At 33.8% G+C, this 27,935-nt stretch overlaps 1 protein-coding gene across 10 annotated transcripts in view; it reads left to right on the top strand.

The window, feature by feature from the left end:
- Nucleotides 1–27,935, top strand: part of KTN1 (kinectin 1) — a 104,351-nt gene that overhangs the window by 35,033 nt on the left and 41,383 nt on the right. For all 10 annotated transcript variants that reach the window (XM_076004015.1, XM_076004013.1, XM_012757949.2 and 7 more), the window contains 16 exons: nt 1,630–1,767; nt 3,161–3,331; nt 4,706–4,836; nt 9,476–9,592; nt 11,242–11,382; nt 14,147–14,253; nt 15,519–15,651; nt 17,265–17,352; nt 18,351–18,517; nt 18,897–18,965; nt 20,335–20,372; nt 21,026–21,116; nt 21,603–21,671; nt 22,172–22,209; nt 22,365–22,446; nt 23,250–23,318. In XM_076004015.1, the coding sequence (XP_075860130.1) occupies nt 1,630–1,767; nt 3,161–3,331; nt 4,706–4,836; nt 9,476–9,592; nt 11,242–11,382; nt 14,147–14,253; nt 15,519–15,651; nt 17,265–17,352; nt 18,351–18,517; nt 18,897–18,965; nt 20,335–20,372; nt 21,026–21,116; nt 21,603–21,671; nt 22,172–22,209; nt 22,365–22,446; nt 23,250–23,318 (1,649 nt within the window). The remainder of the gene's footprint in view (nt 1–1,629; nt 1,768–3,160; nt 3,332–4,705; nt 4,837–9,475; nt 9,593–11,241; nt 11,383–14,146; nt 14,254–15,518; nt 15,652–17,264; nt 17,353–18,350; nt 18,518–18,896; nt 18,966–20,334; nt 20,373–21,025; nt 21,117–21,602; nt 21,672–22,171; nt 22,210–22,364; nt 22,447–23,249; nt 23,319–27,935) is intronic.

Below are 27,935 nucleotides of genomic sequence, written 5' to 3'. Positions count from 1 at the left end.
AGGTTATTAGAGTTTTCCAAAGTTAAGATGTGGGTCTGAACTATGAAAGAAATAGAAGAAATAGAAAGTAGAGAGGTATACCAAGAAAGAACATGACTAACCTCATTATATAGGGGTATGGTAGATAAAGGAGAAGATAGGATCAAAGCTGATTTCCTAAGTTCTAAGTTAGGTCAGGGTTGGCAAACTGCAACCTATGAGCCAAATCTGGCCCACTTCCTTTTTTATACCCATGAGCCAAGAATAGTTTTTACATTTTAAGTGGTTGGGCAAAAAATCAAAAGAAGAATAATATTTTGAAAAATGTGGAAATTATAAGTCATATCTCAGTGTCCATAAAGTATTTTTTTTAATGCAGCCACATTCATTCATTTATGTACTTCTATGACTGGCCATTATGCTGCAGATTTGAATGGTTGTGGCAGAGTCCGTATGGCCTGTAAAGCCTAAAGTTTTTTACTCTGGGTCTTTACAGGAAATGTTTGCCAACCTCTGATAGGTAGATGATTGGTAGCACTAAGGAAATATTGGAGAGAGACTGGATGTGTATGGAGAGGAGAACACTTTCAGTTTGTATTTCAGGTGCCTATGGGGCCATCTACATAGGTGCACTAGGGTACGTAAGTGCAGAGGAATGAGTCTGGAATATAGATTCAGAAACCTTAGGCATGAAGGTCGTAGTTGAAGTCATGGGTGTAGATGAGATCATCCAAGGAAAGTATTTAAATTGAAAATATGACCCTAAGAAGTACCAATACTCAGTAGAAGTGGCTCATAAAGGAGATTTGCAAAGGAATATCCCAAGTGTAATAAGAGAATTATGAGAGCTGGTAGGAGAGTTTTTTATTTTTTTATTGAAAAATACATATAGCATGAAATTTACCATTGTAAACATTAAGTACACAGTTCCTTTCCTCTTCCCCAACTGAAACTCTGTACTTATTAAATACTAATTCCCCATTTTTCCTTCCTCCAACCCCTGTCTTTATGAATGCGACTATTCTAGGAACCTGATATAAGTGGAATCATACAATATTTGTTCTTTTGTGACTGGCATGTTTCATTTAGTGTAATGGAGAAAAGAAAATTTTAAGAAAGATGGACCAACAGTATATATAAAGTGCTAAATAGTAGTCATATAAGGATTAATGGGTGTTATTTGTAGACTATGGCATTTGGAACACTGGAGACCTGAATTAATCCTTTCATGGAGTGGAAAAGATAAAAATCAATTTGTAGTTAGTTGAGGAATGATTGTTATAAAAGGAACTACAGAGTATTCTGTTGTCAGTGTAGAAGGAAATGGGTGTGGGATGCTGGGAATTAAGTAGTAGGGAAGGGTTTTATTTTTTAAGATGATAGAGACTTGACCATACCTATAGTCTGAGTAGGAGGTTGAGTAGGGTTGGGAGTGGATGAGGAATGGGATATGAAATAAGGAGCAAGAGTATTGAAGAGCTGGTGTAGTGGAGTAGGAAAGATAGAATGATAAGGTAATGGTGAGAGAGTAATATATCAGACTTCAAAATTTTAGTGGTATAGCATTCTGGGAATTATTAATAATTATATCTTTTCTGATGTGTTCATTTTTTGTTGTAATGATTTTTTTTTCAATTATGTTTAATAAAGATGACCAGGATAAAAAGGTGGAAACTCTCACAGGACCTTCAAAAAAGCAAGAAGCATTACCCCTCCATCAAGAGACTAAACAAGAAAGTGGATCAGGAAAGAAGAAAATTTCATCAAAGAAACAAAAGACAGAAAATGGTAAGATGTATAGATATGTATTTTATAAATGCTAATTCTAGAGAAGTACACTAGGACAAGACCCTAGAGACCTCACATGCTCTTTAATTCCTCATATTAATGTGCACTATAACAACTTGTAATACTAATGTAAGTCTAAAATTCTCTTTAGCCTTATTGCTTTGTAGTGCCTTGACAGATGGGCAGAATGTAAGTTTGAGATGAAAAAGTTTATCTGAAATTTAAAAAGGGCAAAGCATTTATAAATATTCTCACTCTTAATTCAGTTTTGAAAAAAAGAATGTAAACAGTACAAACTGTAGAAGAAGAATATTCCTGAAATATTTGTACTTTTTAATATCACTTAAAGATTATGCTTGAGGACATTAGCTAGATATTGCATTTCCAATTATTTTTTAGATAAAATTTGTGTGTGTATAAAATAAGCATCCAATTATAAGTGATGGAATAGTCTTACATATTCAGAATTTTCCAGGGAAAGCTTGGCTATAAAATTTGTGTAGATTAAACAACAATAGTTTCCAAATAATATGGGTCTGTGGTATCTGTTGGTAATAGAAAATAGTAAACTTGGAAAGAGAAAAGGTGAAATTCTATTATTGGCATTAAAGTTATGATATACCAATCAGGTTTAAGAGAAATATTACCTGAATATATTTGGTAAAATCAAATGTTAATCAGTTTTTACTCAAAGAAAAGAACTACATATGCACAAAAGCTCTTTAAAAGGTCGGAATTTAGAAATTTACATTTGGGTATGGAAGTTTGTATCTCTAACGAATGGACATCAGGCTTGTTGTGCAAACTCTTTAAGTTCTTCCCATTAAAATTAGAAACAAAATAAAGAGGCTTCCTTACTCCACTTTTAATGTTAGTCTGGAAGTTTTGGCAAATACAGTAGATGTGCAATGGAAATTAGGGGCATAACAATTAGAAACAAGAAGCTATCTGCAAGGAATAATGACTTATTTTTGTACTTAGCAAGTGCAAGGAAATTAAAAATTATCAACTGCAGTAAGAATTCAGTAGAGTACTAACATAAGTAAAAATTATTTTTCCTGGAGCACGATTAAATAGGAATGGGTTCTTATGTTAAAATAAAATGAGAATGAAGGATACTTAAGAAGTTTTCAGACGCTGTTATGAGATATGCTGTACATTTTTAGATGACTTAAGTGATTTACTGTAAAATAAGAATATTGAACTGATATTGCTCAATTAGAAGACTGTTTTGACTTGTTAAATGATGAAATCGGAATTTAAAACCAATTTGAACTGGTATTAGAGACTTGAAAAAAACTGCTTTTATCATTAAAGTGTGCTTGCATGTTGTTTAATTACTCTGATTTAAAAAACCCCGAGTAATTATGATTTTGTTGAACTTAAATTGCAGTTTTGGTAAATGAACCCCTTATTCATGCAACCACTTATATTCCTTTGATGGATAATGCTGCCTCAAATCCTGTGGTGGATAAGAGAGAGGTTATTGATTTGATTAAACCTGACCAACTAGAAGGAATCCAGAAATCTGGGTCTAAAAAACTGAAGACTGAAACTGACAAAGGTAATATATAGAATGTTACAATGTGTTATATTGTAAAAACCTTTTTCTGAGTTGTGATGGAGTCAAGTACATTTTCTCATAGAAACAAGGTATTGCAAAAGACTAATGGAAGCCTTGTGGTAAAAGACTTACAAATAGTCTTCTAGTCCAACCTTAGTTTTGTAGATTTGGACACTCAAATTTGACTTTAGGTCTCACAGCTATTTTGCTATCTGGTGATCTTTTCCCAGCTTCTGTTATCTTCTGCGAGATTTCTAGGCTAATTTATAATTGCCTTTTTAAAATATAGGCAATTATTTAGAGCAGTTTTAGGTTCATAGCAAAATTGAGTGGAAAGTACAGGGTTCTCATTTGCCCCTTGCTGTCACATATTCACATAAGGCTTAAAACATAAGTCTAGTAAAACTTACAAGGTGGCTGAAGTATTAAAAGCCCTAGGCTCTTTTGGGTCTGATGGGTGGCAGTTCCTTTAAGAAGACAAAATTGGTGCCTAGTATGAGAGCCCTGGTAAAATTGGGATGGGTGAGTCAGGAGGTGCTTGATGCATGGATTTTATTTATTAATTATTATTTAACATAGTCTTGCTCTGTCACCCAGGCTGGAGCGCAGTGGTGTCATCATAGCTCACTCAAACTCTTGTACTGAAACGATCCTCCTCTCAGTCTCCCGAGTAGCTGGGACTGCAGGTGCATGCCACCATGCCTGGCTAATTTTTCTATTATTTGTAGAGATGGGGTCTTGCTATGTTGCTCAGGTTGGTCTTGAACTCCTGGCCTCAAGTGATCCTCCCACATTGGCCTCCTAAAGTGCTGGGATAATAGGCCTGAGCTACTGCACCTAGTGGATTTTTTAAATTGTCAGGATTGCTTGTATTAATACATATTTGATCTTTGAAGAATCAGATTTCATTTTTATAACTGTCTTAGAGCTTATTGTCTCATCTGTGGCATTTGGCATATATATCACTCAGGATTATTAAAGTTTTTTTTCCCTCCCACAGTTGGTTGTGATTGTGCAAGGATTATTAAAGTTAAATGAGAATATTACGAACATACCTAGTGCAGATGCTAGCATATACTGGACATATAAATATTTTTTTTAAATAGGGTATACTCGTATTTTAGTATTCTGCAGTTTAAGTAAAATTTTAATTAATACAATTATTCCATATTATAGATGGCAAAATTTTCCCCCTCTTACCTGTGAGCATTTGTTGCTATTCAACCTTAGGTATAAATCTATTTTCTTTTGGTTATTGACTTTTTGGGCCAGGCATACTTGTTGTTTACCTTTGCTTGTGTCTTTTTTTTTTTTTTTTTTTGCTTGTGTCTTTTAAATGCCATCTCTCTCTCTCTCTTTTTTTTTTTAATTAAGAAAATGCTGAAGTGAAATTTAAAGATTTTCTTCTGTCCTTGAAGACTATGATGTTTTCTGAAGATGAGGCTCTTTGTGTTGTAGACCTGCTAAAGGAGAAGTCTGGTGTGATACAAGATGCTTTAAAGAAGGTAAGCACATTTTTTTATTATGGGCATGTTTGTGAGCAATCATTAAAAGTTCACCAAACAATACTTCAGCTAGAGCAATTATTATCTACTCTTATCCTTAATACCACCAATCACATAGTCACATCTAGAAGTTCTGGAATGTATTCAGATATTATTTTGTATCTTCATACTAATCAGTGCACTTATTTAGTTTAGTCAACTATCTGTTGTCATCTGATGCTTTGACAAAAGCCAATTGCTTAAAATAAGATGATTTATATGACTTTAAAGTCATTTGGTACAATGGGCTGGGGTGTTCGAGGGTAATTGGAGTAAATGTGATAACTCCATGTGACTTTGAATGCAAAACTGATATTCTGTTGCAACAACTGTTTTTTTCCCTGTACCTTGAGGACACTTTTTTTTAAAGGGGACTTCCTTGATATTCTTGGTTGAAGAATTTGTTCTTTGGTTTACTTTATTGTAATTGGGTGAGGACATACCTAAAAAGAGTTCTTAGTTATTTGTGAGGATTGGGAAAAGCTCCTAGCAGGGAAAAACTTCCAGCTGAAGTTACTATGTTACTACCTTGCTGTTTAAAATTATTGTTTTTTGAGATTAAAAGTAATTGCTTTAAGTGTCTCTTCTGACTAAGGATATTACTGGTGGCTTATGAGGGCAAGATTAATCATTTTATTGCCTGAGACAGCTTTGAACTCTAGACACTGGGTGGTAAATCAGACTACCCTTGGTATTTATTTTAGGCAGGCCTAGGAAGAAGTCGAGGACTATTAAAGATACCATTTGAAGTAGAGCAAGTGTTTAGAAACTGTTTGCATTTTCCCCCCTTTTCCTTGGAGCTGTTTAGCTTTGGATTAAAATCTTGTTCTTGGTTTCTTGTGGGGTGGATCGGTTCACTACTGAAGGGACTTTGTAGGTCTCTTGTCTGAGAAAGACTAGGTAAATTTAGTTTACCCTTTTTCTGATATGGAAACTGAGTCTTGGTCAGACCTTTTAGTATCAATAGATTGCAAAGTCATAGATGTAAATGAATCCTTGTGCCTAATAAAGACCACTTTAGAGCAAGGGGAATGATTAATACAGGGGCGCTGGCATAGGATAGAGGAGATAGGTGACTTGCTGACCAGTTGGATACAGTGGATAAGAGCTTAGGATGACTGTTTTCTCTCTTATGTAACTGTATAGACTGTGATGACAATGGTATTTGTAAACACTTTGTAGAGGAGGGGAGAGTAGAGGATTAAGAGATTTTAGAAGGTGGTTTAAGGCATCCTTTGTGCCATTTAAGTGGATCTAATCATTTTACAATTGAATATATATTTGTCTGGTGTTGAAGAAAGGTTCCAATGGGAGTGATATAGGATAAGTAATACACTATTACCAATACATATTGTGGATGTATATTAGACCAAGGAGGATGTGTGGAAGTGATAAGAAGCTCAAGAATGAACCCGGAAAAACACCAGCATTTAAAAGGGAAAGAACATCACCAAAAAGGATACTGAAGAGGAGCAGAAGGGGAGGAACACTAGGAGATAGTGGAATCACAGAAGCTTAGGGAGGATAGAGAGTTTGAGGGCTTTAGAGGGAAAAGTCAGCAGTGACATGAGAGTTCAAGAATGATAAGGATTAAAAAACTGGGTTTGATATCCTTAGTGAAACCAGTTTCATTGCAGTATTAGACTCAATAAGTGACAAATGCATGGGAAAGTGACAGTGTCCACTGTGAATAAGCTTAGGTGGGAAGGGGAAGATAGAGTAAAAGCTAGAGGGGTCAGAGAGGAGATGTTATGTTGTGTGTATGCACATACTCTTGTATTTAAGTTACATGACACTTGTAGGGTGTGTATTAAGATCCTGAGCTCTAGAGTCAGATTTCCTGGATTTAGATTTGGGCTCTGCCACTTTGAGCTTTGTGACCTTAGATAAATTACTTATGTAATCTGAGTGCCTCAGTTCTCCCATCTCTAATATGTGAATGATGATCAAGTTTTAAGAAGTTAAATGAGATAATATATGTTAAGTACGTAAAATTCCTAACATACATTATCTCAAATGTTTGCTTTGATTATTAATTAATTATTTATAATTATAAAAATTATAATTATAAATATTAATTGATTATTTTAGCATTGACCTTTAAATATAATTGCCTCAATTATGACTTTTTAAACTTTACATTATTAACCAGTTTGGCTCCATGCTATATAACAGGAGGAACTACTGTTATACCACTTAAATTTATTCCTACATTCACTTCTGTCACTCTAAACTTTTGTTAATTATAGCTTTTCTGTTTGTTGGATACTTGTAATATTTAACATCTGTTTTGTGACTATAGTTTTTATGTTTTAATCTTAATTTTACAGTTTGATGGTGGGTTCAAACGTCGATACCAGTTGTTTTGCCATAGCTTCTTTGTTAATCTCTTGGTTGGCTGAAGTTGTTTTTCTTGGAATTTCTTCAAGAAGGGCTCAGGGAAACTGTATTTCCCAAATGTTGACAAGTAAGATGATACTTTGTTGTCTTTACACTTGAATGACAGTTTGATGAGGTAGAACATTCTTGGGGGTCACTTTTTTTCCTTGAAGAATTTTCTGCATTTGTTGTTTTACTGTTGTGCATTCTTATTGCTAGGTAGAGGTCTGAGGCTAGCTTGAATTTTGCGCTCTTTTCATGTGTTTTTGTGAAACTACACTCTCACAATTAATATGTTCTTTGGGTAATCACACAGATGTGTATTATTTATTGAGTTTTTCAGTGTCTGCCTTACTGTACATACATTAAGCGATTCAGTTCCTTTAAAATTCAGTAATTTTATTATAATATGGCTTGATGTTTGACTTCTCTATTAAATTTCCTTTGAATACAGCATGGATTCTCAATCATTAGATTTAAGTCAACTTTTATTACTGGAAAGGTTTATATAATGTCCTTGAAATAATAAATAGCAGTTAAGCACATGTCGGCTCTCTACTGCCTCTTATCTTTTATATCTTTGTCCTTTTCTTTAAAAAAAATTAAGCAACACATAACCAAAGAAAACTTTATTTCTACTTTTTATTTACTTCTGTTCACCCTGGATTCTATGGCTCTTACTGTGTTTGCAGCAACATGTCCTTTTCTGTTTGCTGTTTCTTATTAGATTATATTTCTGGGATGGTGTTACTTTTATTAATACTTATACTTTGAGTTTTGCCAACTTATGTTTTATCTCATTTTGTGGTCTTTTTTCTCTGACCTCTTTTGTGAGCTTTGCTCCTTTGCTCCTGTTTTTCAGAGATTACTCCTATATTAGATTTTTAAAAATTGTGATTTTTTTGTTTTGTTTTCTTTTTTGAGACAGAGTCTCACTCTGTTGCCTGGGTTAGAGTGCCGTGGTGTCAGCCTAGCTCACAACAATCTCAAACTCCTGGGCTCAAGTGGTCCTTCGCATCAGCCTCCTGAGTAACTGGGACTCAGTAACTGGGACACATAGGCATGAGCTACCATGCCCAGCTAATTTTTTCTATATATTTTTAGTTGTCCAGCAAATTTCTTTCTATTTTTGGTAGAGAGGGGGTCTAACTCTTGCTCTGGCTGCTCTTGAACTCCTGAGCTCAAACGGTCCTCCTTCCTTGGCCTCCCAGAGTGCTAGGATTACAGGTGTGAGCCACCGTGCCTGGTCATTGTGATATGTTTATTACAATTTTTGCCTGCTCTTTGGTAACCTTTTTCTGGTGTCTTTCTTCAGTTGTCATTTGTGTTTTTCTTGCTTTCCTTTTTTTGTATCTTGTGTAATCTCTGTTTTATTTCTTTTTGGCTAGTACTCCTTTTCCAATGAGGAGGGTTTCTTTTTGGGTCATCTCCGTGATGGAGGTTGCTAATGGTGAAAGTCAAAGCTGGCTGGTATTCTCCTTGGGGCAGTGTGTGCAAATGAACTTTTTAAGCTTTTGTTTCTTTTCAGGTAATAGACTTGAGGCCCCACTACAGAGAGTATCTTTCTATTCTGCCTCATTGGCTAGCTGTTCTCTTTGAGTAAAGTTTGTGTCTGATTTCTTCCTTCTTCCTTTGAGACTTTCTTCCACGAAAGTTTCTGCCTTCCATTTTGGCAATTGTTCCTTTTGTCAAATGGAAGATTGTTGGTTTTACCTTTCAGAGTGTGCCTGTTAACTTCAGAGAACTATTTACCCATGGCACTTCTGTAGTCATGGGTATATTCTGATAGGGTCATGGAACATCTGTGTTTCATCATCTTCACTGCTTTTGGCAATCTTCCTAATATTATGCTTTGAGATTACAGGTGACTGGTTCTTTAATGATAGTTTGTTTGCATTTTGGTTTTATATTTTCTTTTGAGCGTCTAGGAGGAAAAGGGGGAAATTACTATCTTGACTCTGAGTTTAAAACTGGAAGTGCTATACTTTTTTGTAAAATCTGTTTCTTGATATGTATCCTGTTGGTGATTTCAGGATATCCAGCATTTCAGGGATTTTTCTGAATATTTCACTGACCTGTATTTGGTAGTCATTTTACTTTAATGTGTAACATAGAACTCTGTGTTGGCCCAAGAACACTTAATATTAGATACTTCATTTTTATAATTTTCATTAGCCCATGTGAAACTGTCACTAATTTTGTATTGATTTCCCAATTGTAGTCAAGTAAAGGAGAATTGACTGCACTTGTACATCAGCTTCAAGAAAAGGAAAAGTTACTAGCTGCTGTGAAGGAGGATGCTGCTGCTACAAAGGATCGGTGTAAGCAGTTAACCCAGGTGAGGAGATTCTTATGTTTAAGAGATACAGTTCCTGAGTCAGAAGCAAAGGAAGATTTCAGGAATTATCCATAATTCCTGATTTAATTATTTGTGTAATAAATTCATATCTAACAAAAGTAATTTAGAGTTTTGGGAGGGGGACTGCCTCATGGTTTCATGATGTTATAGCCTATAGTTGAGTTAGGAATTTAAAATAATAGTACTTACAGATATCCTAATTTCAGAATAGCAGAAAGAATAGCAGAAGAATAGCAGAAGAATTCTGTTCAGAAATTTGGGAGTTTGTTTTAATTGGATCTGACCTTGATCTATTCTCTATAGAAGCACAAAATTTGGTGTGATCTTATTTAAATTCAGTTTTGGAATAAATGTGAAGCTTTTACATTGGTAATTTATTTATGGAGGTTCTTGTGATAAATATTTATAATTTTAAATCAAGTTTTTCAAACCCCAGAAATTTTAGTTTGAGAGATTAATAAAAAAACCAAGAAACCAACCTTTAGAACATCATGCAGAATGAGAGAACAGAATTAAAGCACTATAGAACATGCGATCTTATTCCTCCTGAAGTACTTGTTTCTCCTTTTAGGGATTAATTACAGTACAGTAAATGAAGTTTATGAGTCATTCACCTAGCTACTTGATGACGACATGAGAAGGAATGACTGTTTGAATATAAATGCTTCATAAGAATTTGAAGTAAATAAAGTCAATGGAAAGAGTTGGTTAGATTAAGGTCAAATGAAATTGTTAATAAGTATGCTTCCTTGCAATTGAAAATTTGAGTATTGTTTTGACTGTCTGACTATATTTAAAAAATTTAAAATAGATTATTTGTGATAATTCATTGTATACTTTATGTATACTTTTTTCTAAGTGTATTAATATCGGTATAAAAATGTGTAAATGTGAATTAACCACCTTTTACAGGCAACTATAAGTTATGTAAAAATGTTAAATTTTGTGAGTTTCTTAGAGCAGGGACATGAACTAATCATACCCACAGACACCTTTAAAATTGCTTGGCTTTCATATACTTTGATAATTAATATTTGTTCTAGGAGTTCATAATACTTGCCAAACAAAATGAAACCACCCTTTTAAGGTTTGACTTGGGAAGTTGATACAGTTTTGAATTTTGATTTTTACTTTCCCGTGTTCCAAACTTCCTCTCTACGATAGACATACCTTAATCCTCTCTCCTCTCCTGGAAAAGAGACTCTTTTCTTTTCCTTCTAGGCTTTTTTCTGTTCCCTGAAAGAGAACCGAAACAGAGGAATAATAGAGAATTGTTTTGCTTTAAAATGTGCTTTCTTATAATTGAGTTAGAATGTAGGATTTATTCTGGGTTTATGAACTATGTATGCTTTTTAACTCTTAAGCCAGAAAATGCATTTGAAGTAAGAGTAAACATAATGGCAAAGTGTTTATGAAGGGAATTTGTGTGAAGAGCAGGTGAGACATAGAAGACTATGTGTTTTCTTTTTTAACCTTGCTTTTTGACCTTGCTTTTAAAGCAAGTACTTATTGTTTCAGCATTCAAAATTATTTTACTGCTATTAAAAATATTTTCTTATTGTTACAGGCTTATAATACCTTTTTAATGCCAAGTTTTTCATAATTTCTTTTCTGGTTTGTTCTTCTAGGAAATGATGACAGAGAAAGAAAGAAGCAGCGTGGTTATAGCAAGGATGAAAGATCGGATTGGAACATTAGAAAAGGAACATAATGTATTTCAAAACAAAATTCATGTCAGTTATCAGGAGACTCAACAGATGCAGATCAAGGTATATTTTCATTCTTTGAAAACAAAGTGAAATGTATGCATTCATCTAATTAGCAAACTGTTGAATGCCTAGTATGTGCAAGACTCTGTGCGGGGCCATCGACATACAGTGGCTAGTGAAACTCACACCCTGTCTTTAAGTAAATAACTTTCTTAGGTGGGGATGAGGTAGGAGACTGGATGCAGACAAGTAAATACGCCATGACAGTAGAGGTAGGCATTGGGTACTTTGGAGCAGTGGAGATGAGAGGTGTGGAGGGAAGGAGAGGGATTGATAAGAAGACTTGTTAGAAGTAATATCCTGACTGTGTTGAATCTTTTGAAACAATTAGGCATTATCAAGTAAGAGAGTGAAGAAATGTGTACTGAGTGTAAGAGTTACTTGGTGTCATTCCATAGTCCCATCTCGTGAGACGATGACTCAGTGGGTTGCCTAGTGTTAACACACTCTGTGAAAAATACAGTAAGAATTGTGATACCTTGGAATCAGGACTGGAATGAAGAAGAGACGATCTGGGGAAATAGATAGGGACCTGTCTTCATGAGCCATATGAACCTGAAGATTGGGGAGTCAGTGAAGGAGTTTAAGCAACCCAGCAATTGGTGGTCTTCTATTAGTATTTTTAATCATTACCCTGGCAGTGTAGAGAGTGAAGCAAGGGATAGTTGGAAGGCTTTTGTAGGAATTTGAGTCAGAGAGAACAAGAGCCTGAAATCAGATATTGACAATAAGGGAATTTGACAATAAGGAGTTTGAGTGATACAGAGGAGTTAATTAGATAGGGCTTAGTGTTAGAGTGGAGAAGAGAAGTGATAGTTAAGGATGACTACCAGGGTTTTGGCTTAAGTGACCTTCTGTCTCTTTTGTTGGTTTACACTTTTTCACTTGTCTGCTGTCAACATTGCAAAAGGTTAATTTCTTACTGTCATGTCTTTTATATGTAACTTCCATTTTCATGATTCTAGTTAAGTCTGAACCAGTGAATTTTTATTTTTAAAAGAAATTGAAATATCTTTAGTACTGCTAAAGAGGCTGTTAAAGAACATGGCTTGGGTCTGCTTGTCAATTGGGCATGTAATATTCCCTTTAAGTGAACTTTCTGCACCTGTGACTTTTTAAATTTGTTATTTTCACCTCCTGGCTGATGTTTCTGCTGATGACGGAAGGTCTATAATTACCTCAGATTTAACATATGTCTAAAATCAAACTTGACTTTTGATCAGGTTTTTATTTTCGATATTTTGAGACATTAGTATCCTTACACTTGAATCCTTTGACTTCTCTCTCCCTTGCCCAGTCTACAATTTGGTCTGAAATCTTTAAAAGATATTTTATTTCTAGCTACTCTTGCATTAAATTCTTAGATATGTCCTTAGTTTATTTTTACATACTAGGATAATTATAATCCCCATATTTATAGGTTTCTCATTTCCATTCTAACCTGTACTTGGTACCAGGTTATTTTTGTAAAATACTCTTTGATCATATTGCTAGTCTGCTAAAATATTTTAAATTATTCTTCACTGCTATCAAAGTCCCAGTGTTTTCAACTAAAATGCCACTAATGGAAAAAAAGAAGTAAGTGATGTTTTCATGTTCTTACTGTATCCACCGCTTGTAGTTTTAATTTGATCCACTTCTTTCTCTTCCGATTCCCCTAGCCATTTGAAATATTCTCTTTCCATCTGTCAGGTTACTGAAGAACTGATTTTCCTAGTCTCCAATGATCTTTTCTTCTTAATTTCTACTATTGTTCATTTGAAAATTAGTCAAATACTTGTAGCAACATCTTTTATTGAAAGGTATTTAAGTGGTTTATCTTTTTTTTTTTCACTTGATTGCTTATAGAGGCCAGGATATAGATTCCATATAAGTTTTGTGAGGCTGGGTGCGGTGGCTCATGCCTGTAATCCTAGCACTTTGGGAGGCTGAGGACCACTTGAGGCCAGGAGTTCGAGACCAGCCTGAGCAAGAGCAAGACCTGTCTTTACAAAAAATAGAAAAATTAGCCAGGTGTGTTGGTGCACGCCTGTAGTCCCAGCTAAAGTAAGAATGGTGGTTACCAGTGGCTTGGGAGAAGGAGAATGGGAAGTTATTGGTTAATGGGTATAGAGTTTTGTTTTATAAGATGAAAAGAGTTATGGAGGTGAATGGTGGTCATGGTGGTACAACATTATGGATGTATTTAATACCACTGAACTGTATACTTGAGAATGATTAAGATGGTACATTTTTTGTTAATGTGTATTTTACTACAATTAAAAAAATTAGATCAGAATATTTTAGCAAGTACAATTGTCATCTATTTAATTATGGCTTGATTTATAATTTAATATAAAGTGTATCAAAAATATTTTCAGTTTTTAAACTTTGGATTATTAAAAGACTTTTATTTAAAAATATTGCTAACAGAAAATGTACATATTCCAGTATCAGGACAGGCTTAATTCGATGAGTCTGTTGGGTATGAAAGAAGTCCTAAATTATATTTTAGTTTTGAAGCATCATCTCTAAGCATGCTTATCTTGTATGTAAGCTAGCATCTACTTGTATTCTTGAATGTGGTGGCAGCTTATATTTACTTTGCATTTATCACTAACAAAATAAAATTTTTCCTTTCAATTTGTTTATATTTGAGAAGAATGATTCAAATTTTTATTCTGTTGATGCTTTAGGCATTCTCATCTTAATATGTTTCTTTTTTTAAAAGAAATTTTTGGCAAACCTGTGTTTTCTAAATCTTACATGTATAAAATAATTTCAGTTTCAGCAAGTTCGTGAGCAGATGGAGGCAGAGATAGCTCACTTGAAGCAGGAAAATGGTATACTGAGAGATGCCGTCAGCAACACTACAAACCAACTGGAAAGCAAGTATGTTTTCAAATGCTTTATTTTTAATTGAATGGCAGAAGATTTTCTTGATTCATCAAAATGGTCTTTGATAGTAATTAGACTTTTGTTTCTTACATTTATTTCTAAAATGAGTTACTTTTCAAAAATTCTCTTTTGTTGTGTGAAGAACTTCTTCAGTTATATATAAACTTTATATGTTATGCCAAATTATATGTTTGTATTTATTAATGTGTATTACATATTATGTATAAACATATATAAATAAATTATTATATACTAATGCCAACAGTGGGATAATCTACAAATTTAATAAGATTTAAACCATCTGTCCCCTTCCACAGTAGTTCCCAAGCTTCATTATTCTAAAGAGTATCTGACGTGCTAGTTAAAAAGCATATTCTTGAGTCCCATCCCTAAAAGATTATGATTTAGTCAGTTGGAACCTAGGAATCAGCATATTAAGACACATTCCTTGTGATAGTGATGTAGTTGGCTCTGGAGCAATACTTTGAGAAATAGTACCATAGAAAGACTAATAGTATGATTATACAGTGTAAGCATCCTGACTGATTGATTTTAATAGGTGTCAGAAGACCACTTTGAGGGTGACACTACCACTTTGAGGGTGTCACTGTTTATTTATTTTTTTTGAGACAGAGCCTCACTCTGTTGCCCAGGCTAGAGTGCTGTGGCATCAGCCTAGCTCACAGCAACCTCAAACTCCTGAGGTCAAGCAATCCTTCTGCCTCAGTGTCCCAAGTAGCTGGGAGCACAGGCATGCTCCACCATGCCTGGCTAATTTTTTGCATATATTTTTAGTCGGCCAATTAATTTGTTTCCATTTTTAGTGGAGACAGGGTCTTGCTCTTGCTCAGGCTGGTTTCGAACTTATGACCTTGAGCAATCTGCCTGCCTCAGCCTCCCAGAGTGTTAGGATTACAGGCATAGCCACTGCGTCCGGCCTGGTGTCACTGTTTATGTTCATGAGTTTGTGGTCATCTATTTTTCTTGATATTTTATAGTGATTTTAGATTTTGTGTAACTGTTAGAATTATGTAGTAGATTACACTTAGCCAAACTTCAGCGTTAGTAGTCACTTGTGTTCCTTTTCAGTTGGCTATAAATGGAATTACTAGCTTAACAAAACCAATATATGTTTTGTTTATCTGTTCCTTATATGTGTTTATATAATAATAATGAAAGGTTCCTAATCCATTTTGTTTCTCTGCTCCTTATATGTGTTTATAATAATGGAAGGTTCCTAATCTAGTTACTGTTTTCAGGCAGTCTGCAGAACTAAATAAACTGCGACAGGATTATGCTAGGTTGGTGAATGAGCTGACTGAGAAAACAGGAAAGCTACAGCAAGAGGAAGTCCAAAAGAAGAATGCTGAGCAAGCAGTTACTCAGTTGAAGGTGATGTAGTCCCACCTTTATGTATCATTTCATGAATAATGTCAGCATTTAATTTGATGACCTTAAATGTGTTTATAGGTTTGAGAAATACAATTCACGCTTAATGGGACCTGTAATCTAACTGCTTCGCCCTGATGAGAAAAAGCATGTACCCTAATAAATGAATTGAACATAGGCTTGAATTTGAAGTTAAAGATTATTTGAAGATATGAAAAATGAAATTAGCTGATTGACAAGTATAAGAAGTAGAATTTTATCATATGAGGGGTTAGGGTCTACATGTGTAAGGCAAAAATCATGTAGTTAACATTACCTTTATCATCACTTTTATCATCCATAACTTGGATTTTTCAGTAAGTCCAGTAAAACCTATTCTTTTTTTCCAACATTGGAATAGGCGGTTTTCCTTTGCTTGAGCACAAGATCAACTAATGCCCCAGTGGCTTACACTTGAGCTGTGGTGTACAAAAGTCTCATGCTATATGTTTAGGCATCAGAATGATATTTGGTACAATGAGATGCTCATATGTGAAGAGATGCATGGGATTACTTAGGCTGACTGAGGGAGGAGCAGATTAATTTCTCTTGTATGCCCTCTGGAGCATATGCACATTGAGTGAAATGATAAGCAGAATTGTCTGTTTCTCTTTTTATTGAGAAGAGATTTGTCGAAAGCACAGTTTAATTTGTGTAAGTTGAATGCAACCTCACTGTATGAGACAGATTCTTACCTATGTTGGTACAGTCATACCTTGATACTATTCCAGAGCAGGAGTTAAAAGGGCTTTGAGAATAATTTAGTGTGGAAAATAGTGTAACTTTTGTGGGGTTTTTTTGTGTGTTTTCTTGGGTCCTGTGGGAGATCAATATAAGTGTCCTATCTTTTATTTAATATTGGTCTTGCTGGTAGGTTTACTGCTGACATAGATATGGAAGTCAGTTCTATGTGTATGGATAATACATAAATGACATTGAAAATTATAGTCATAATTGAAATGTTATACTACAAGGTATCCTAAAAGTTGCCATACATAGGGAAAATGGGAAATTGTAGCTAAATGTATATTTATTTACAAAATATTCATTATAAAATTTTACAGAATTTTTCCAAATTTGGTTTAAGGGTTTCCAAAGGAAAAATTTTGTAAAATTTTGTAATGAATATTTTATAAATGTACATTTAGCTACAATTTTTTCCTTTATGTATGGCAACTTTTGGGATTCCATGTATAAATATCCCTACCTCAAAATATGAATTTTAGGTACTTAGCTTTAGCAATAAACATACCATCCTGTCTTTTATAATAGGAACTTATCAGTTGAAGGAAGATTAATAGAAAACAGGTCATAGCTAAGTGGATCAGGTATGTACATATTAGTAGCGATCTTATCCAAACTTACCACAAATACTGAGTTTCTGAAATAATCTCTAATCTGTAAATCCTGTATGTTGGATAGGATTGCTGTGGCTAATAAATAAGTGACTTTTAGAAAGTCACATTTGCCTAGCAATAAGCAGATTTGTGACACAATAGTAAAGGTAGAGGTTTTTTTTTAAAGTTGAAATTCCTTGTTTGTGCTCATTTATTCTTTCTCCCTTTTACAATATCAAGGTTCAACTACAAGAAGCTGAGAGAAGATGGGAAGAAGTTCAGAGTTACATTAGGAAGAGAACAGCAGAACATGAGGCAGCACAACAAGGTAAGGGAATAGAGGTATTCATGTAAACTTGGTATATAGTTTTGGGTAAAATTTCCTTTCTTCTCCATCTGTGAAGAAAGTGTAATTTGGCTTTTTGGTGATAGCTCAATAAATATAGTTTGTATACTTTTGAGAATATCTTTATTTCTTCATCATTTGTTAGGGTTTTAAAGTAAGCTACCCACTAGCATTGCCTGAAACGTTAAGTTGCAGGCAAAATTATAGTACATAATAGGGTAATGGGAACCTTACTTTGCGTGCTTCTTCTATGTAGTTATTTTCTTTTGTTCTTTGATTAAATCTTTATTTTTTGTTTCTAAGAAAAGACTCATGTCCTATGCTGTGACGAGAAAAATAACAAGATCATTACCATCCCAAGTAGTTTACTTAAAACTGCCCACTTAATAAATGCTGACTTTTACTACTCATTTATTCTTTTTTGATGGAGTACCTGGGAGATATGGGAGTGTGTGTTGTGTGTATTATTTATGTCTCCACTGTTCCCTTTTGTCCCATGAAAGGTAAGCACAGTGGCTCACACCTGTAATCCTAGCACTCTGGGAGGCCGAGGCGGGCGGATTGCTCGAGGTCAAGAGTTCGAAGCCAGCCTGAGCCATACCCCGTCTCTATTAAAAATAGAAAGAAATTAATTGACCAACCAAAAAAATATATATAAAAAATTAGCCGGGCATGGTGGCACATGCCTGTAGTCCCAGCTACTCGGGAGGCTGAGGCAGCAGGATTGCTTGAGCTCAGGAGATTGAGGTTGCTGTGAGCTAGGCTGACGCCATGGCACTCACTCTAGCCTGGGCAACAAAATGAGACACTGTCTCAAAAAAAAAAAAGAAAGGTAAGCACAGCTGCTGTAGGAGCATGCAAGAGGAGAAGTGGTAGAGAATCAATGAAGGTTTTCTAGAGGAGATAATTCCTACCCTAAGATGAGTGCAAGTAAGTAGGCAAAGGAAGAGAGGTTTGTAAAATGTAATGTTTTGTTACAGATTTGCAGAGTAAATATGTGGCCAAAGAAAATGAAGTACAGAGTCTGCATAGTAAGCTTACAGATACCTTGGTATCAAAACAACAGCTGGAGCAAAGACTAATGCAGTTAATGGAATCAGAGCAAAAAAGGGTGAACAAAGAAGAGTCTCTACAAATGCAAGTTCAGGTACCTATTTTTCCTTCTTTAAAAAAAATAAAGATGGCCAATGATTAGAACAATGTCTACCTTCTCCTAATTCTGGAGTGGTGATAAATAATTATAACTTCATCTTCGAGCACTTGTCACAATACTACTTTATGTTTGAAGATATGCTCACCACAGTCCTATGCTCCTTGTATTATATTAGGAATAGAATAGCATATCCTTAATTTTTACCTTACAAATTAACTCAGAATGTCTAATTATTGTTTAAAATAATGCCTTTTGGAATTTAAGAATGCCTTTTTAAAGATAAACAGGTATATCTGCAACTCATTGTGTTCATATACATTGGGATAATCACTAGCACACTTTTTTCTCTCTTATTGATTGCTATTTGTGAAAGGATATTCTGGAGCAGAATGAGGCTTTGAAAGCTCAGATTCAACAATTCCATTCCCAGATAGCGGCCCAGGTAATGGTGCTTTCTTATTGCTTATTATTAATAATAACTTCCCAGACATTTAAATAGCCTGAGTACTTGTTGAATGCCAAGCACTGGGTTAATAGTTGGGAGACTAGTCAATGAATAAGCAAATGATGATCCTGAGTGTTAAAAACTCTGATCATTACGTACAGGGCTGTGGGAAAACAATAAGAAAGAAATCCAAGTTCAAGTAATTGGAAAGGGGTAGGGATAGAGAGCTTTTATCATGGGAGGAAAAAATATGTCCTCTATCCTGTCACAAAACAGGGAATTGGCCAAATGATGTCGGGAATAGTGGTTTATGTATTAAAGGTGTTCATTAAACATTGACTAGTCATGACAAAACCTCATATTATACTTCAGTTTAGTTAGTGGTAAACTTTCTAAAGTCTTGCAGGTGGTATAGTAAGACTTGTTATTCTTTGGTAACATTATTCTGTGATGTGAAATATACACGCATATGTATATGTGGATATATACATATATGGACATATATGTATGTCTTCAGAGTATAAATATGACATTAAGAAAAAAAGAGTGAAAACTTCCAAGTACTTGCTTCCATAATATATATACATACTGTGATTTTAGTTTCAGTGCTTTAGCTGTAAAATTTTTAAAGTTATTTGTAGCAAAAAGTATTAGCTTAGAATAGAAGTCTGGCTTTTCTGTGTAAAAAGTGATTTTAACATTAAAAACTTGTTTTTAAGGTTCACACAAGTTCACGTAAACATTTTTTTCCTAACTGCTTTCTTTGTAGAAACTGATCTAAAACTAAATGGAGTAGAGTTACTTAATATAAGAAAGGATGTTGGTGTGGGTATACATATATATGTGAATTATTAATTCAAATTGGATTGAGATCTGCATTTATCACCTGAGAAGCAGCTCTAGAAAATTTATAAGGAATTAAATACTTAGCGAATGCTAAATATCTTTTAAAAAGTAAAGATGAGCATGGATATTACCAAGGTGTACTTAATTATCTTAATCATGAAGTAGATAATTTCATTAAATTGTTACTAAGGAAAAGAAGAAAAGAAGCACAGGGATGAAAAGTGGCCTTTGTGAACGTTTTCCCTATGTATTGGTTGATGGTCAGTTATATAGTTTCCAAGCCTGTCAACTGTTTTATTCTAAATGTCTTGTTATGTGTAATTCCCTAATACTGGCTGTTGGTGATCAAACTTGCTTTCAGAATGATAGCTACTCTTTGTTGAATCCTCACCATGGGCCAGATACTTTCTTAACAACTTTATATACATTATTTTCTTAATTTTTAAAGCTCTATTTTGATGATTGTACAACTTTTAAGCTTTCTCTTAAATGCTTTTATGTGACACTGTTTTTCTTTTAGACCTCCGCTTCAGTTCTAGCAGAAGAATTACATAAAGTGTAAGCCTGCCTTTCCACACTTCTCATATAATTGTGTAATCATCACTAACTGATACTTGCTAGATGCAACACTTATGATTAACTTTATACTCTGACCTATTTAGAAAATTCTCTGAACTAGATTTGGAGCAACTTTTTTTTTTACCCTTTCACCTTAGTGAATTGGGTCCCTAAACATTACACCTTCTGTTTTTATGTCTTTATCATAAAAAGAGTTGGGGAAATTTTCTTTCATTTGAATGTTAGCAATTATTTGGAAGAGGTAATTGTGTTTTAAGAATAAGGAAAGTAGTTTTTGTATCTAATAAGTAGTTGTAGCTACCCTGTCTAGCCATGTCGTAGTATACCCAAAACAAAGTTTAATGTTTTTTGTGTTATATAATTTTGAATAGACATTGATCACTAGAGTTCAGAAGACCTGAACATTGCCAGCCTTTTGAGCTTAATTAACCTCTTTGATCTCAAGTTTTAAATAGGGGTATGTATTTTAAGGAGTTACAGTAAGCATATGATAGATGAAAGAAGCTTTAGAAATGGAAGGTACAGTTATGAGAAACTACTTAAGTAAGGATGACCCTATTTAAGACTTTTAATCCTTTGATTTGTGACTTAATGTTTATTGAATGTACAAGTAAGTGTCTTTCCTTTTAAAGGATTGCAGAAAAGGATAAGCAGATAAAACAGACTGAAGATTCTTTAGCAAATGAACATGATCATTTAACAAGTAAAGAGGAGGAACTTAAGGTATCGTAATTTGTATAAATTTTATAGAACTCAAAATTGAATTACCTTGATCCTTATAATCCATATGAATATATATGAAGAATGGAAAATACTGTAGCACTCACTTGAAATGTGTCTGTCTCTTTTCTAAACTAGAAAATTCTCTAGCTCTGTAAGAGGAAAAATTCAAAGGGCTTTTCATATATGATGTAATTCGCAATAATTTTATGGGAAATATGCTAAATAACAGGAATTGATGTTTTTTCTTTCTGATCTAGTAAATTTGTAATTTAAGACTTTTGCTTAATTGTTAGGTAGAAGAGTTTTGTTAGGTAGAAGAGTTAGGTAGAAGAGTTAGGAGAATTGTTAGGTAGAAGAGTTTTTTCTTTCTGATCTAGTAAATTTGTAATTTAAGACTTTTGCTTAATTGTTAAGTAGAAGAGCTGTTTTACAGACTGTAAAGTCTATTATATTAAATATTTCTAATATTCCTTTTTCTTTTTCTAGGATATACAGAATATGAATTTCTTATTAAAAGCTGAAATACAGAAATTACAAGTCCTGGTAAATGAGCAGGTAGATCTTTATTGCTTTTGAGCATTTACCTTAGAATTTCAACTTGTCTGTTCTTACTTTCATTGATACTATGGGACCTAATTCTATTTGTGTAAATAGTTACTTATATTTGTCTGTATGATGTGAAAGCCACTTTTCTTTGACCATGATTCTCATAACCTACCTAGATGTTACTATTATTATGTTAAAATTAATGTTTGATTCAATGATTGATCACTTCTGAGATCAGAGGAGTCAGTTAAAACAATCTTAATGTGCTGGCTTATTTAGCCTTCTGCCATTTAATCCAAAAAGGATATATCTTTTATTAAGATAAAAGTTGATCAGTGAGAAGTAAAAATATTGGACAGCAAAGCATGTTACAGAAATGTATGATATTCTTGTGACTTCACTACAAATATAGGAACATATAACTTTTTTAATATGTAAAAGTAAGTGAAAGAATAGTTTTCACCACTTCCTGAGAAATGATAATAATTCTCATCTCATTCTAAACATAGGCTGCTGCTGCACATGAATTGGAGAAGATGCAAAAAAGGTGACTAACGCTGCGCATAGCATTCATAGATTTATATTCAAGTATAATTGTTGCAGAAAATATTACTGTTTATAATTGATGGTTGTGCTCATGATTTATGAAGACTTGCTGAATGTATGAAGTATTTTTTTAACGGATGGTTTTTTTCCTCATAGTATTCATGTCAAGGATGATAAAATAAGATTGCTTGAAGAGCAGCTACAATGTGAACTTTCAAACAAAATGGAAGAATTTAAGGTGTGTAATTAGCTTATAAATTTAATTTTCTTATGTTATTTTCATTGGAATCTAGAAATACTACTTTTTATATGAAGTCACTCTGAAACAATGTTTCTGTAGTTTATTTAGTTTATTTATACAAACAATGATTTTATAATAGACTTTTTGCCTAGATTATTTTGTCTGTTCTTATAATAGATTTTGGAGATTTATTTTGCCCCAACCTTTTCTCAGCAATTTTAGCTGGTAATTTATATTTGTGACTGTTTGTCTCAGTTGTTGCTGTAGTGCTAGTTTCTGGTCATGGCCAACCAGTTGCTGGGTGCATCTCAATGTCCAATGAGATTTGAATTTTTTTTTTTTTTTTGAGACAGAGTCTCACTTTATTGTCCAGGCTAGAGTGAGTGCCGTGGCGTCAGTCTAGCTCACAGCAACCTCAAACTCCTGGCTCAAGCAATCCTCCTGCCTCAGCCTCCCAAGTAGCTGGGACTACAGGCATTCGCCACCATGCCCGGCTAATTTTTTGTATATATATATATTAGTTGGCCAATTAATTTCTTTCTATTTATAGTAGAGACAGGGTCTTGCTCTTGCTCAGGCTGGTTTCGAACTCCTGACCTCGAGCAATCCGCCCGCCTCGGCCTCCCAGAGAGCTAGGATTACAGGCATGAGGAGATTTGAATTTTTATGTCAGCATATAATTCACTTGTCACTTTATGAATATTAAAGCAGTAATATGCATTTTTTCAAAAACCCATTCAAATGATTGCTTTATTGCCTTTTTTCTTAAAGAAATAGTAAATTGAGATTGTTTTTTCTAGATTTTAAATGACCAAAACAAAGCATTAAAATTAGAAGTTCAGAAGCTACAGACTCTTATTTCTGAACAGGTAAGGCTTTTCATGAATTACAAGGTAGAAATAACCAGTATATAACAAAATCTGGTTCTTCTTAATAACCAATTCCCTAATTGATACATTTTGCTTAAGCTTAGATATGTCTGTTAATTGCATTTCTATTCATCTTGTATTTAAATTAAGGAAATTTTTTTTTTAAATTTTAGCATATTATGGGGGTACAAGTGTTAAAGTTATAAATTAAGGAAATTTTTTTCCCCTGAGATGAAGTTAATCTACTTATAAGCACTTTTGGGGGGGAGGGGAAAGTATAATAGAAGGCATAAAAAGAATTTTTTGATATATTTGGCTCTTAGAATAAAAGTCCTGTCTTTGACTTTTGGAGCCTTAACCTTTTCTTTTAGGCAGCAGAATGTCTTAGAATGAGTTTGAAACTTATTACCAGCACTTAAAAGCAGAGTGATATTGATCAAATAGCTTAATGTTTTCAATACTTCTCATTCCAAGTCTTTCACATGGAGATTATACTTATAAGGTTGTTAGATTTAAATGGAGAAACTTTTGTATATTGCTTAGCCTAGTGCTTTGTGTACATTAGACATATAAACCTTAATTCGTTTCCCTTAGAGTATTTATTTTTTCCATCTCACCTCTACCCTTTACCACCACCACTCTTCTTATATATTTATAGCAAACCACCAAAACTATAGCAACTTTGAATAAGCATGGTTCCTTAAACTAGAGCCCATTGATATCTGTTCTCTGGCTATTCCTAAATGTTACCTTCATAGTCTTCTCCTACATAATCTATTCAAATTATAGTTTAAAAAAATATTCTAGAAACTCTTGATTTTAGATGATACATTACAATACAGAGTTTGCATGTTTCTCCCTAATGTTAAGTTTTGGGAATGTACTTTTATTAGAAGCTGAAATGTAAGCTATTGCAAATGATAACACTTCCTCTAGCAGTTGCATGCATTCTTTATTTTAAAATTCACGTTTATGCAGTTATGAAATTGGTGTAAGTAGTTGTGTCTCTGGAATTATTTTGTTAACATCTATTAACTAGTCAAGAAGCAATGCACTTATTCTCTCCCCATATAATATTAAGTGCTTTGTGTAATCTTTATTACTTTGAATATGCTTTATCCTTGTTAACTGAAGGGAATAAGGAGAAAAGGTTGAAAGGATGATATTTAGTGTAAATGGTATTTAAGTCATATTTTTAAGTCTTATTTTCCTTTCTGGTATAGCTTATAGATATAATATTTCATTCCCTTTCCTTCCCCCAATTTACAGTATCTGAAATAGGGACATATCTTGCTGTCTTTGCAGCTTAGTTGGCAGCGTTTTTAATTTTTAGTGTTAAATATTAGTTGTGAGATGCAACTTTGATGATGGATTAGATAAAACTTGGATTAGATAAAATATAACATATATTTTGTTGTTGTGTACTTCTTACCTGGAAAAGCGGAATATAGTTTTTGTGTGTTAGTTACCAGAGATTTTGAAACATCTATTTCAATATATGAAGTTTTAAACCTCCTAAAATTAACTTTGTGGAGGTAAAACAAACCTCTAGAAACTGTCCTAGAATTCTAGTACTATCCAGGTGCTGGCAACTCTTACCTAGGTATAAATGGAAAACCTGAATCTTTAAAAAACGTTTCAACTTCTGTTTTTTACTAAAAATGATATTCTCCATCAATCAACAAGAGTGAAACCACCAGCCTTAAAATTTTCTTTTCCTTTAAGATCCTATGATCCCTTGAAAAATACCATTCTAATATCATGTAAAATTCCCAATCACATTTGTGGGAGTTAATATATAATTTTTACAAATTCCCTTATTGTTATCTTTTTGAGTCAGACTTCCATCTACTGTAAGGTTTCTGTGATCTTTTATTAAAATGACAGTTTTTCATATGAGATGAGTTTTTGTTATGAAGAATAGTTAACAGTCCACAGAACAAAATTTTATAGCCATTTTTTTGGATTTATTTAAAAGAATTATTTGATAAGAGAGGAAACTCATTTTGTGGTTCTAATTTAACATCTGCAGTTGGGTAATTCTTAGAATTGTTCTTCTAATCCCGAAAGCTTTTTTGTTTTTTTAGTCTAGAAAGCATATGTCTGTGATGTTATGGTTTTAGTTGTAGTTGTGACTTAATCTCTTTCATCTTGGCAGACCAAAGAACCAACTTTGCAGCTTTTTCTCTAGTTATTTTTGTTGCTATTGCTAGTGAGAGAAGAAGTAAAGATTAGTATAATTTTAATTTCCTTCATTTCTACCTTTTTAACCCCTTCCTACCCAGCAGTCAGAATTCCAAGTGACAGTTGAGAGATGAACAGTTTAGTTAAATTTCAGGTAAAATTCAGGTAAAAATTTCAGTCTTTTTACCACATGAATTTTTATCTTGGAAGAAAAGATTGAGCTTATTAAAACAGAAAACAATAATGGTGCCAAGTTGTTGTTTCTTCAAGTGTAGGAAGCAGAAAGACAATAGGTATCAGGTAAGGTAAACTGTTTTATGCACTACAGAAGGGAAGGCTCCCTTGGATATAGGCTTGTGGATGGTCAGATAATACAAATAAATCAGTTACGAAGATCTCATTTGCCTAGAAAAAAAATAACTATCAAGGGGAAGGGGTGTGTGGGGGGGAGAGGATCCTGACTTTTAGTGAAGGAGCAGCATGACTTTTTATCCTTATTCTAGTAGATTTTTAAGATTCAGTGGTGAAGATTAGTAAGTAAAAACTATAAGAAGTTTCTTCTCTTTGCCCTGCTGCCTGGCTGTATTGTATTGCAGAAGAATTTGTTATTATATGAAGTATAGTTTTGGAAATCATCTAGGGGAGGAAACAGTAGGATTAGATTAGACCAATAAAGTACGAAGTAAAATAAAAATGTATGGATGCTAAGCTGGGTCAGTTTTGTGCAATTGAATATTTGATGAACTGAAGACCAAGAGTACTTGTTAAACTGTAACTTCATCAAAGGAAATTCAATTCATCAAATATTTATTCTCTAGTTCAGTGTATGCTAGGTACTTACCTACATGCTGAGGCTACAGAGATAAATGAGACTTGATTCCCTAGTGTGGAGATAGATGTTTAAAACAGAAAAGGGGATGAATAAAATGTCTGAAATATGTGTATAGGTTTAGAGGAAAAGATAATGCATTCTATTTGAAGGAGAGGTCGAGAGGCAGCTCAGGGACAATTATACCCATGTTGAAAAATAGCCATGAATTTGCCAGACTGCTAAGGGGCAGTCCAGGCTGAGGGAATACAGTGTTCAAAGTCATGGATTGTGTGGCAAAATTGGCGTATTCAGAGCATAATGGCATATTGCAGAAGTGCAAAGTAATAGGATCTAGGGAGTAGAGAAAGATTTGCTAGGTCCTAATTATGAAGGACTTTGTATGCTGTTTGAGGATCATGAGCCTGATCTAGCATGTATGTGGGTAAGCCACCGAAGGGTGTTGTAAGAACGAATGAGCATTTAGCTACCATTGTAAAAGCATCAGTCTTGTAACAATGAGACATTTCACTTTATGTGGTGGAGAAGTAGGTAGGACTGACTAAAGGTATAATACAACTAAATGATTAAGGTGTGGATAACTTGGACTTAATAGTATTAAGTCTTTGTGAGATGGCCTTCATCAAAAATAAAGATCGACAAAAAGCATCTTCATGGAAGATTTGTAAACTTACTGCATGCTTTGTTTTTCACAGCATAAACCTGATTTAATATATTTTTGACAACTATTTCCTTTCTGATGTTTGAACAATTTTTTTCCCACTGAAAAGTTCTTCCTGTACTCTTCATAAAACAATGCTTAGGAAGTAGACACAGGGAGAATAAAGTATTGTGGTATTTCAGATGAGTAAAACTGAGGGCCTAAACTTAGGCATTGAAGAGAAGGGGTTAATTTTACAAATATATATGAAGTTGACTTGGATTTGGCAATGGAAAAATTATTATTTGTGAAAAATGATTATAATAAAATTGGGAAAAAATTAAAAAACAGTAAGATTGGGGATGGGGTGAGGGAAAGGAGTGGATAAAAGAGAATGTTCAAGAGGAAGACCCCAAACCCATCTAGTCAGGCTGCTTAGTTAGCTGTCTGCAGGTCAGGGAATACCTAAGGGGAAGCTCCACTTCTGGACACACAATAAATTATGACAGTGGTTTATGTGTGTGTGTTGGGGGAGGGATGCTAGGAGAAGGGTTGGGGGGGGTCAGCTTATACATTATGTTTTAATACTTTATAAAGAGTCTATGTTTTTGTTTGCTTTTACAGTTTACAGTCAATTTTAAAACATAGAGTAATATATGTAACCCTAACAATATTTGTACCCCCATAATATGATGAAATAAAAGGAAAAAAATAATAAAAAAATACTTTAAGTAGGAACAGAATTATGGTTTCAATAATGTAAAGGAGTAGTCCAATTAAATATACAATTATAAAAGGTAAAAAAAAAATTTAAAACATTATATATCTTGGTCTGGGTGAGGTTTATGTAGTATCTACATATTAAACATGCATTGTGCTGTAAAGAGGATTTGTGTCCTTGTCTAGGTAAATGTTACACCTTATTATAGGAAAATAATCAATTTAAAAAGAGAAAAAGCTTTTT

This window comes from Microcebus murinus, chromosome 6 (genome assembly GCF_040939455.1).
Source record: "Microcebus murinus isolate Inina chromosome 6, M.murinus_Inina_mat1.0, whole genome shotgun sequence".
Lineage (NCBI taxonomy): Eukaryota > Metazoa > Chordata > Mammalia > Primates > Cheirogaleidae > Microcebus > Microcebus murinus.
Note: the sequence above shows the minus strand (reverse complement) of the source record. Positions and strands in the feature narration are given on the sequence as shown.